A 12779-nucleotide genomic window follows, 5' to 3' on the forward strand; every position below is an offset into this window, starting at 1 on the left:
CCCTGTTCCATCCACTGTGTTGTGCCGGGGCTGAGACCAGCTGACTGGTGGGGGGGTCACGGTTGTCAAGCCCCAATGATCTGACAAGGATGGTCTATTCTGAGGATGCGTCATCAATAAAAAATGCCCAGTATATCCCTTTAATGGATCTTTCACAGAATACATTTGGTTACTGTTTTCAGACATATACCCCCTAATGGACAGTCCTTCTGGGGCAATACATGGATTGGGCCAAGCTTAAGGTAAAAACAAAGAAGTAGCTTATAAAAAGTCAATAAATAAAATAACAAAAAAATCCAAGAAGCCTATTAACAACATGGACAGCAACAGCAAAACATCTTGCATGGGTTCTTCTTCTTGTACTTGACGGCCAACTTAAACTTTTCATTGGTCTTTTGGACGTAGTCCTCTGTGTTCTTTGTAGCCATTTCTATGTTGTTCAAAGCCTCTCCTTGCTCCTCAACTAAAATAGAAATTTGGAGAAAAATGTCCCTTAAGTCCTTGATCTGATTCTCCAGGCTGATCAGTTCTTTGTGTCTCTGCTCGATCTCGTTCAGTTGTCCTTTGGTAATGTTGACTTCGGTCAGGAGGTTCTCATTGAAGACATCCCATTTACCCTGGTCCACCATGTTGTTCACTTCCTCCTCACTGACTTCTTTACCTGCGACTTCCAGTTGCCTTATGATGAACGTCTTACATTTGGCCTGCTTGCTCATGATCGCCTCATTATAGCGGAACATGACGGATTGGAAGTTCCGGAATAGGGCCGCGTGGTGGGTTTTTAGGATCCGCGTCAGACTCGAGGATGACCCTGTTTCGGTTTCGGCTCTCTGAACGTGTTGCGAGAAGGTGTCCAAGCGATTCTTTATGCTTTCTGCTTGGACCTTGATGTCCTTTGTGATATTACTCTCTTTCTTTAGGACACTGAATCGTCTCATCGAGGAGACGAGAATTTTTTGTTGCTGTCCAAACTTAGTCACGTTTTCCGATAGATCCGTAATGTCATTTTGAATCTTCCTTATTTCATGTAAGTACCGCTCAATGATGGGCTCTCTCTCAAAGACCACGGCATGTTGTTGGATATCTGTATCCTCTTCTCCAGTGGTCTCTCTTGCCTTGGACTCCTCCAGGTCCTTTGCTTTCTGCATGAGCTCTTGTAGACGATCCTTCATCTTCACTGACTGGTAGGTTAATCCTGGTGTGGAAGGAGTTCTAGAAACCAAGGAAAACAGAAGACTTGTTACTACGTGTTGTCTGCTTCAGAGCCTGCTTGTGTTTTTTTTTTAGGTTTTTATGTTCTCTAACAGACACACAATTTTTCATGAGACCACATGTCTAATGGATAGGGTATATTTAGCACACATGCCATCAGAGATTCTGCTTTTAAAGGGATCCTATCATTGGATACCCTTTTTTTTTCTGACTAACACGTCGGAATAGCCTTAAAGGGATTCTACCATTGAAATGAATTTTTTTGGCGATCACACGTCGGAATAGCCTTTAGAAAGGCTATTCGTCTCTTACCTTTAGACGTGGTGTCCGCTGCACTGTTCCTTAGAAATAACTGTTTTTACCGGTATGCAAATTAGTTCTCTCGCAGCAATGGGGGCGGGCCCCAGTGCTGCTCGAGAACACGCTCCAGCGACGCCTCTATCTTCGGCTGGATCCTCCCCTTCTTTCGTCATCTTCCGTCTGTGTCATCTCCGACACCTGCGCAATTGGCTCTGCCAGTGAGACATCAGCAGAGCAGAGTGCGCATGCAGGCCAGTGGCAATTGCACTCGGCTCTGCTGGTGTCTCACTGGCAGAGCCAACTGCGCAGGCGTTGGAAGTGATGCAGGAGGAAGACGACAAAAGAAGGGGAGGATCCAGCCGAAGATAGAGGTGTCGCTGGAGCGTGTTCTCCAGCAACAGTGGGGCGCCCCCATCGCATTTTAGTGCTGGGGGCGCCCCCATCGCTGCGAGAGAACTAATGAGCATACCGGTGAAAATTGGTATTTCTAAGGAACGACATGGCGGAGATCACGTCTAAAGGTAAGAGACGAATGGTCTTTCTAAAGGCTATTCCGACGTGTGACCGCCAAAAAAATCCATTTCAATGGTAGAATCCCTTTAAGAAAGGCCACTCTTTTACCACCTTTTAGATGTCTTCTCCGCGCTGCCATTCTGGCCACCATGATACCCGTAGTTGCAACCATTTTTGTTCCAACTGGCATGTAAAAGAAATGTGCACCTGTCATGTCACGTCACATGACCCTACCATACATGAACGCATATTGCTTGCAACCTTAAACATTTTCCCTTGGACAACCAGTTGTATTGTGTGAATACTGGACTATGCACCACCTCTGCTGCTCTCACATCTTTCTGGGTGAACTCTGTGATATCTGGGAACAAATATGTAGGACGTAATATGTAACTGGGCAGATCTTGTCGTTTACATATTACAATAATGAATGGTGATTTATGTTAGTTTATGATATCCTGGCAGGAGCTGGCGAATAAAGTTCAGATGAAGGGCATGTGAAAATAAACTTGTGTAAGTTTAATAAAGTGCCTGAGATACTCTAACCGCACTACACCAGATACAGGGACGTTCTTCTGCCAGATCACTTAAAATTCCAGCAGGGAGACATCATATCCCTCATCAGACCATTCAACAGTCCGGTTAGGAATCCAATAGTAAAAGAATTGAGAGCTAGTCTGTCAGATATCCTGGCTTGAGTGCTAGAGAGTGGGGCCATCCTGCTTTCTATCTAGTAATATACCCAGTCCAGTCATATTAATGTGAGCACCGCCTACTTTTGACACCAACATTAGATAACCAATCGCAGAAGGCGCGTGTCATCCGCCATCTGGATGCACTCATCATTGTGGAAGGCACGATGGATCAACACAAGTATGCATCTATCCTTGCGGACCATGTTCACCCCTACATGCGAATTGTTTTTCCTCAGGATGATGGCATCTACCAGCAGGACAATGCGACGTGTCATAAAGCTCACAGTGTACGTGCGTGGTACGAGGAGCACCAGGATGAGTTTACCGGACTCCCTTGGCCAGCAAATTCCCTGGGCTTAAACCCAATCGAGAATCTGTGGCACCACCTCCATTGGGTTGTTCGCGCCATGGATGCTCAACCGTGTAACTTAGCAGAGCTGGACACGGCACTGGAGTCGGCATGGCTCAATATCCCAGTGACCATCATCACAACATCCCCTCTCTTCCTGCACGTCTCGCTGCGGTCCGCTCTCCCAAAGGGGGTTATTCCGGATTTTGACAGGTGGTCACATTAATGTGACTGGACTGTGTACTAGATGTTCTAAGGTATCAGACGGACTCCCCCGCTACCAGGTATTGAGAGCAGCTACAACGGATAGATCCTTGCTTTGACACCTTCATTGCATAACACAAATGGCCTATTTGTTTCAACTGGCCGTGTGTGCCACCTCTTTAGGCAAAGGCCAAATTCTGTGAGTTTACAGCAGGTTAGCCATGCTAGGGTCACTGGTGGTGTAAGGAGGCCCCATGGACACGACCAAGTGTGCCATCTGAGAGGGCGTCCGGTGCTGCATTCTATTCCAATGATTGTAGAGCAGGTCAGGCTGGGTTCACACAGGCCTCCGTCGCGGCTTTCTGCTCTGGATTTTGACCCAAATGAATGGGCCTAGTCCGGAGAGTGGTGTCGCGAGGAATCAGCCGCGGAATCCGCCTGAAGAAAGGGCAGCTCGCTTATTTTTTGCGTGAGTGGGAACAAAACGCTCACACAAAAGAGCACTAGTGGTCTACATAGACCTCTATTGTGAGGGGGCGGATCCACCCCCTCTTGCCCGTGTGAACTAGCCCTTATCCTGCTCTGTGTCATTGGAACAGAAGCCTCCATAGAAATGAATGCATCACAGAAGGCCCTTGGTTGTGGGTGTAAGGGTTTGCTTTTATACAAATCTCAGAAGAAGAAACTGCACCTCAATTATTTCTGTGTGTTTGGCCTCGGATTTCATGTGATACCCTCAGCCCATTTTGACAGATTTTCCTGCTGGTAGTGTCTCATTGCAGGGAGTCAACAGTTAGAGGGTCAACCTCCATCCCTCACAGAAAAAAAGGGGCCTGTGCATGTTGCCGAGTGTCCTGTGTAAAAGGAGCGATGGTGAGTATGTGTGACCAACAGTCCATTCACTTCCAGGAGATTGCTGGAGATCCCCATCCCAGAGGTCCCACCTTAGTGAATGGTGGCCACACATGCGTCCCAGCACTCCATTCACATAGGGCACGCGGTGACATGTGCAGGCCCATATGAATGGAGTGGTGGGACGCATATGGGACTTCTGGGATGGGGATCTCCAGCAATCTCCTGGATGTCACATGTGCCCACCTATGGCATGTGGCATGTGCGATCTCCTATTCTCGTGACTGCTGATAGTGGGAGAACCCAAGGCCCGCTATTGTAGGGTATACCAGCAGCATACTCTTGGGGATCCCCTCTAACAATGATGGGCTTATAAGGCTGATTTCTGCTTTCTCCTCTCCCAGGTCCTTGTACTGTATATATATACACTACTTGTTATTGCAGTTAGGCCTCGCACGCTTTCATTTTCAACCGCTTTGGGCACTATGCATGTGCGTCCAGCAATCAGTGTCTTATGGGGCAGAGTCTGAAACGTCTTCATTTACTTGGAGAAAGCGGTGTGGCTAGTTATGTATGTTAAAAGAAGTCCTCATCAGTGGGACAGTGTCCTAAAGCCTCCATTGGTAGTCTCTGCTATTGCTATCCTGCGCTCTCCTCACTTCTCATGAGACCCCCCTCAGTGATTTTATAAGGTTCGCTTGCAGCATTCATGACATATTGATATACTCACATGGCAATGTCCTGTCTCTTATGACTTGATAGGTTCTATCTGGAAGCAAATTGCTTGCGTAACTGAAGTTGTGTGTAAATAAAGTTGATTATGTTCATGTGCACCGAGCCCTCTTGTAGGACACAGCAATTGTACGGGGGAATTGTAATATTTTATTCACAATATAGCATTGCCAGGGATCGGGAACTTTATTTTCTGAATGTACTTTTACTTATTTAGCCAAACAAAGCCACCTGACGGACTCCATTATAGTCAGAGGGGTCCGTCAGGCTCTCTGTGTCTATTGTCTGTCCGTTGTTCTGGTCCTCTGATGGACCAGAACAAAAGCCAGCATGACACTTGTGTGAACCCAGTATTAACTGTTCCTGCATTTCCAAAGGATTCTAATAGAAAATACTGCAGAAGAGATATATATATATATATATATATATATATATATATATATATATATATATATATATATATATATTATTTTGCTTTTTAATTCCCCCCCCCCCCCTCCCCGCCTCTGGTTATTCATGGACCATGTTAGATATGAGATCCCTGTTCGCACAATCTCTAGAGGACTTGGCGGTCTTCCCTGTACAGCTCAGATATTTATGGCCTGTCTCATATCTTACTTTCACACTATATCTTATACATATAAAGCTGTGCATACATTAAAGGGGTTCCCCAAGACTGTGATACTAATGATCGATCCTTAGGCAAGGTCACCAATGTGTGACTGCTGGGGCTCTGACTCCAGGCACTATGACTGATCACTGCTTTTGGAAGAGTGCTGCGGCCTCCTCCAGTACATTGCACTACATTGTATCACAGCCCCATTCACTAGATTGGGACTGAGCTGCAAACAAGCCATGTGGCTGATAAACATGACATCACATGACCAGGGCTTCAATCAGGTGACCTATGGGGGTCCTTGTGGTCAGACCCTGGCCTATCTAAGGCAGGGTTCACACGGAGTAAACGCGCCACATTGCGTGGCGCGTTTACTCCGTGTGCACGAGCCCTAACATTGATGACCTGACCACTGAACAGCACCATAGGCATCAATGTAAAAAAAACCACACATATACCACATAGTAAACCGCTATTCCATGCAGCACAAAAGTGCAAACCCTGTCCGTGACCAGCCAGGGAGATTACATTTGCGGAGAGCAGACTTTTTTTTTTTTTATACATGCATTTCACATGTTCTAACAACCCTTTATTACAGCTGCCACCTGTTACTTTGTGACATATTGCCTATACACTACACACCCGTCCCTATTCTTCTGTTTACCTATGAATAGGGCAGAAATGTCTGATTCCTGGGGTTCCCAGTTTTCAGACCCCCATCAGTGACGCGATGAGACCATCTCTGAGACCCCTGTGTGAATGGAGCCATAGTACATGTGTGTGACCACTGCTCTACTCACACCTATGGGAATAGAGTGGCGATCGCACACGCAGACCTCGCACACCCAGACCTCACACACGCACATCTCTCTGGTCGCACACGCACACCTCTCACATGCACATCTCTCCGGTCGCACACGCACATCTCTCTGGTCGCACCCGCACACCTCTCACATGCACACCTCTCCGGTCGCACATGCAGACCTCGCACACCTCTCCGGTCGTACACCTCTCTGGCCGCATATGCACACCTATCCGGTCGCACACTGGAGTCTCAGAGATCTCTGCACCCATTATCGGTGAACCCCCTTTTTAAGTATGTAAAGTTTCTGGAAGTTCCAGATCTGGAAATAAAGTAGCGATTGTGGGGTCAGGGCTTGTTTAGTCTTCATATCCATAATCCCATATAGCTACAGTCCATCAAATCGGATAAATTGGAACAATAGATTGTATGTCATGGCCTAGCAAACGTCCATAAAAAAAAAAGAGTTTCTGTCCCTTTTAAATCTACGAAAATGAAATAGTATCTCCCTCCTGGAAGATCTGTGCAGGTTATAAGAATCCCAGGGCGCCCCAAGGTTACTATAAGAAAAGTGTTTGTTCTTGCACCGTGTTAGCCAGTGGGTAGGGAATATAAAAAGCAAAAAACTTGCGAGTCTTCAGTAGTTATACCTTTTTTAATGGCTAACTACTAATGATGACAGAATATAAACATAACTATGCAGCCTTTACAAAGTGTTTTTAGATATATCTGAGGAAGCCGAGCGCTTCGAAATGTCATATTCTGTCATCATTATGAGCTAGCCATTAAAAAAAGGTATCACCTACTGAAGACTCGCACGTTTTTTTGTTTTTTTTATATTTCCAATGTTAGTAGGTATTCTGAGAAGTCTCATTCACTTACCTGTGAGATGTCCTCAGTTACTGGATTGTGAATCCATGTTGGATGTCACTTTCCCTCTTGGGTCCAGCAGTGGCCGCAATGTCACGGGCCGGTGGAGGGATTTGTGGAGAGTGACCTATTAGTGCACATTCACGTTACTGCAAGGAATCTTGTCCTGCCTGTTGCAGGGCTGGAGGAGTGGCAGTGTGTACAGCGACCAGTCACAGCACAGCCATTGTCTGCCACTTATATAGGAAGAATGCTGCAGCTCTGCTTTCGTGTAACCAGCGGGCGGGACATCTCTGGTATCTGCTTATTTGCATGTGTACAGATGTAGCACAAGGCATTGTCAAGTCATGATGTGTTATCTCTGGGTTTCACAAAGAAGTTTCTGCAAACACTTGTAGAGATCGTGGATGAATCACAGTAGTGTGAATACTGCTTATATCTTGTGAATCCAGAGGATTATAACATTGGGATTCCTGCTTAGCCCACAAATATCACATATAACCTACCCATAGAATACGGAACGACTGTCTGATCACTGGGACCCCCAGCGTTGAATGTCCATTGCTGTTTTAGGTTAAAGCCCCACATTTCGGAATCGCAGCTTTTTTTGTTACAGATTTTGCTGTGGTTTTTTTAAGCCAAAACCATGAGTGGATTGAGCAGATGATAGAAGTATAAGGGCTTCCTATATATTCCCCATTTCTTCTGTAGCCATTGTTGGCTTTGGCTCAAAAATCCGCAACAAAAAAAGCTGCGTTTCCGCAATGTGGGGCTTCAGCCTTAAAGGGGTTTTTCTAGGACTAGTATATTGATGATCTAACCTTTGTAGCTTATGGGGCGGGGTCCAACCCCTACAGATCAGCTGGTTGAATAGGCTGCAGCGTTTAGGCGAGCGTTGCGGTCTCTTAACTGAATACCAAGTGAAGCAGCGTAGTTCCACATCTGGATATAAAGTAGCGACCATGGGGGTCAGGGTTTGTTTAGTGTTCATATTATTAATCTCATATAGGTACAGTAAATCCAATCTCTCCAGTGGCTGATAACAGGGAACACTAGATTGTATGTCATGGTGTAGAAAATGTCCATCAAAGAGTTTCTGACCCTTTTAAATCTACGGAAATAAAAAAAAGTATCTCCCTCCTGAAAGACCATGTGCAAGTTATAAGAATCCCTGGGCGATTGGGGGCAACACGTTGGCTCAGTGGTTAGCACTGCAGCCTTGCAGTGCTGGAGTCCTGGGTTCGAAACCCGCCAGGAACAACATCTGCAAGGAGTTTGTATGTTCTCCCTGTGTTTACATATATTTCCTCCCATTCTACAAAGACATACTGATAGGAAAAATGTACATTGTGGTCCCTATATGGGGCTCATAATCTACATTAAATTAAAAAAAATCCCTGGGCGCCCCAAGGTTAGTAGGTATTCTGAGAAGTCTCATTCACTTACCTGTGAGATGTCCTCAGTTAGTGTATTGTGAATTCATGTTGGCCGTCACTTTTCCTTTGGGTCCAGCAATGGCCGCAGTATCATGGGCCGGTCGAGGCTCGGGACATACAGGGTGATGTGGAGAATAACATTCACCATGCTTGGTATTGCAGCTCAGCCCCATTCACTTAAATGAGACTGAGCTGCTGCTGTACCATGTGACCAATGAACATGATGTCATCAGCACAGGGAGAGGCCATCACGCTCATGACCACCGCAGCTTCTTCAAACAGCCGATTAATGGGGGGTCCCAGATGTCAAAAACCCACCTTACTTTTTATAAGACTGGCAGAGATAGCCGTGTACAGGGCTGCATCAGCCCCAAAAATGGAGTGGTGGCTACACATGTCATCTACATTAGTCCATGCTCACATGTACAGACCCGCAGGCAGAAATTTACATTTTGAGAGGGATTTTCTGAAACATCCATACTGAGTGAACATGACCTGAGTGTTACTGGTGGTCCCACGCGTTTTATCCCTGCGCTGCTATCTATATGCTCTATTTTATTTTTTTCTGTAGATTGTGAGCCCCATATAGGGATCACAATGTACATTTTCCCTATCAGTAAGTCTTTGGAGTATGGGAGGAAATCCACGCAAACACGGGGAGGACATACAAACTCCTTGCAGATGTTTTGTCCTTGGCAGGATTCGAGCCCAGAACTCCAGTGCTGCAAGGCTGCAGTGCTAACCACAGAACCACTATGCTGCCCCTTCTCTGTTCTCTATTGTCACAGTCAGCTTACAGGTAATATCTTAGCATGTTCACTTTTTCACGTGTCTGCTTAGAATGGTTAAAGGGCATTTATTCTGAGCAGACAGAAATATCCGACCGGTTGGGCTGGTTCGTGTGTTCCCAGCTCGATATTAGAACAGTGGAAGTGCTTGTGCCCGATGTTGGCATAGATGCCAGTCATCACCTACATGGAAATTTACAGTAACTGTAAGATGAGTGTAAGACATGGGGGTGCGGGTGATATCCCTTATAGATTATCCCGCCAAGCTCAACAAGTTCTTTACACCATTGGGGTGACCACTGGATAATGTATGCGGCATCTGATGGCTGCGCTGTTTCATCTTGTCTGTCCAGACAAGAACATTATATGATATGTGCCCAATGTACTACATGATAGTGACGTGCTCGCAGATATGTGCCCAATGTACCACATGATAGTAACGTGACCGCAGATATGTGCCCAATGTACTACATGATGGTAACGTGACCGCAGATATGTACCCAATGTACTACATGATAGTAACGTGACCGCAGATATGTGCCCAATGTACTACATGATAGTAATGTGCCTGCAGATATGTGCCCAATGTACCACATGATAGTAACGTGACCGCAGATATGTACCCAATGTACTACATGATAGTGACGTGACCACAGATATGTACCCAATGTACTACATGATAGTGACGTGCTCGCAGATATGTACCCAATGTACTACATGATAGTAACGTGACTGCAGATATGTGCCCAATGTACTACATGATAGTGACGTGACCACAGATATGTGCCCAATGTACTACATGATAGTAACGTGACCGCAGATATGTGCCCAATGTACTACATGATAGTAACGTGACCGCAGATATGTACCCAATGTACTACATGATGGTAATGTGACTGCAGATATGTGCCCAATGTACTACATGATAGTAACGTGACCGCAGATATGTGCCCAATGTACTACATGATAGTAACGTGACCGCAGATATGTGCCCAATGTACTACATGATAGTAACGTGACCGCAGATATGTACCCAATGTACTACATGATGGTAATGTGACCGCAGATATGTGCCCAATGTACTACATGATAGTAACGTGACCGCAGATATGTGCCCAATGTACTACATGATAGTAACGTGACCGCAGATATGTGCCCAATGTACTACATGATAGTAACGTGACCGCAGATATGTACCCAATGTACTACATGATAGTAACGTGACCGCAGATATGTACCCAATGTACTACATGATAGTAACGTGACTGCAGATATGTGCCCAATGTACCACATGATAGTAACGTGACCGCAGATATGTTCCCAATGTACTACATGATGGTAATGTGACTGCAGATATGTGCCCAATGTACTACATGATGGTAACGTGACCGCAGATATGTGCCCAATGTACTACATGATAGTGACGTGACCACAGATATGTGCCCAATGTACTACATGATAGTGACGTGACCACAGATATGTACCCAATGTACTACATGATAGTAACGTGACCGCAGATATGTGCCCAATGTACTACATGATGGTAATGTGACTGCAGATATGTGCCCAATGTACTACATGATAGTAACGTGACCGCAGATATGTGCCCAATGTACTACATGATGGTAATGTGACCGCAGATATGTGCCCAATGTACTACATGATAGTAACGTGACCGCAGATATGTACCCAATGTACTACATGATAGTAACGTGACCGCAGATATGTGCCCAATGTACCACATGATAGTAACGTGACCGCAGATATGTGCCCAATGTACTACATGATAGTAACGTGACCGCAGATATGTGCCCAATGTACTACATGATGGTAATGTGACTGCAGATATGTGCCTAAAGAACATCTGGCCAAGAGGTAGCCCATAGTACTGCTACATAGACCAGGCTGGGTTTTTTTTGTATTAAGGGGTCTCTGACTCTCTTTATGACGCTCTTAGTCTTTGTTGGTGCCTTTCTGTCTTGCTCTTCTCTGTGCCTGTTACTGTATGTCTCGCACTCTCTCTTTGTGTTTCTCTATTGCAGTCTTTTTTTCTTTTCTCTCTTCTGCTTCCTGCCTTGCTGTCTGACTCTCTGGCTCGCTCTCTTGTTGTCTGTCTCTTTTGCTCTCAGTCTCTCTTACTCTGTCTTTTCCTTTTGTAGCTCTCTGTCTCTGTTGCTTTCTCTGTTTCGCTCTCTCTCATTCTCTCTTTTGTCTTGTGACATTGTTCCCCTTGTTCGCTGATACATTAGGTAGGAGTGAGAGGTAAGCTTACCTAATTAGCGCCCCCTCCCAGCACCATTAGTATGTGGAGTATTACACAAGGACAGTGCGCTCCCCACCGCTGGATGTATATAGATGTATATAGTCCTCACAGGAGCTTGTATATTCTTATATATGTCAGTCAGATTATATGCTGATATGTATTATGTTATACAGTATATTCATGTATATTGGTGCCAGGATGGGTACCTTGTGGGGGTAATGTCCTTCTGCCCCCTCCCCAGTTCCGCTCTGTAGTAGTGGTTGTGTACAATGGTAAAATCTTTTATTGTACATGAAGATAAAACTGTAGATTTCCCCTTTTTGCACTTTCTCTGATGCTTTCCTTTGTAGTGTTATGTACGGCTCAGTAACAGATGTGCGGTATCTGCCCTCTGACCCTGCTCAGCCTTGCCATTGAGACGTTTTTCGGATGGTGACGTAGATGATGATGTGGCTCCTCTCAATGACAAGGCCGACAACACCGTAACTCTTGGGGCCCTTCTACGTCAGCACTTGTTGGCTTTCATTCACATGCTGCAGTTATCGGGGGTGGGGGTCTTACACAATCATTTCCCCGACATTTTCTAATATTGTTACTGTCTATACAGTTTTAGCTTTACCTTCAATCTATTTATGCTGTGGAGTTTCACTGCAATTTTTTCTGTATACAATGTGTTTTTTCACATCAGAAAATCCACAATATGTACGACCTCATGCAGACATGGCCTCAAATATGGTCAGCAATAGAGCAAATGAAAACAGAGATGTCCCGGGGGCCAGCCCCCCTTTTTATTGAGCAGCTACAGCATATGTATGTGCCATTAAAACCAGTCTGTCTCGTGTTCCTCTGTAATATATACGGAAAGTTCCATGTTTAATAGCCTACCCACACTGGGATTAATGTATAACCTCGCCTTTAATATTAGCACAGCTCTCTATTTAAAGCCATTTCCTAATCTTACATCTGTTATCAGAGGCGTCAGCAAAGCCAACAGACGGCGTTACACCTCCGTGTAATAGTGCTGCCGCGCGTGACACGCTCCCAGGTGACATATACAGCATGGATCTACACCGGGCTGGATTATTCATATTATAGGATATACCGGTACATTGTTGGACCTGGTTGTTTTTGGTTATTAGATGTTTTT

General features: G+C 45.3%; 2 protein-coding genes across 5 annotated transcripts in view; one reads left to right on the forward strand and one right to left on the reverse strand.

Moving 5' to 3' along the window:
- The window catches only part of ARL13B (ARF like GTPase 13B), a 42302-nt gene that overhangs the window by 14531 nt on the left and 14992 nt on the right, over nucleotides 1-12779 (forward strand). The gene's annotated exons all lie outside the window — the stretch shown is intronic.
- On the reverse strand, nucleotides 186-8633 carry STX19 (syntaxin 19). Of its 2 annotated transcripts, none has more exons than XM_075262598.1 (2): nucleotides 8592-8633; nucleotides 186-1212 (listed from the first exon to the last, which is right to left on the reverse strand). In XM_075262598.1, exon 2 carries the CDS (start codon nucleotides 1170-1172, stop codon nucleotides 309-311), a length of 864 nt encoding a protein of 287 aa, XP_075118699.1. In that variant the 5' UTR covers nucleotides 1173-1212; nucleotides 8592-8633; the 3' UTR covers nucleotides 186-308. The 2 variants fall into 2 exon arrangements, with proteins under 2 accessions (XP_075118699.1, XP_075118698.1); XM_075262597.1 differs by lacking the exon at nucleotides 8592-8633 and adding an exon at nucleotides 7158-7241.

This window comes from Leptodactylus fuscus, chromosome 2, assembly GCF_031893055.1.
Source record: "Leptodactylus fuscus isolate aLepFus1 chromosome 2, aLepFus1.hap2, whole genome shotgun sequence".
In the NCBI taxonomy this organism is placed as follows: Eukaryota; Metazoa; Chordata; class Amphibia; order Anura; family Leptodactylidae; genus Leptodactylus; species Leptodactylus fuscus.

Coding starts and splice junctions, on each gene's coding strand:
- STX19 (XM_075262598.1), bottom strand. CDS start 1,172: ATGAAGGATCGTCTACAAGAGCTCATGCAGAAAGCAAAGGACCTGGAG.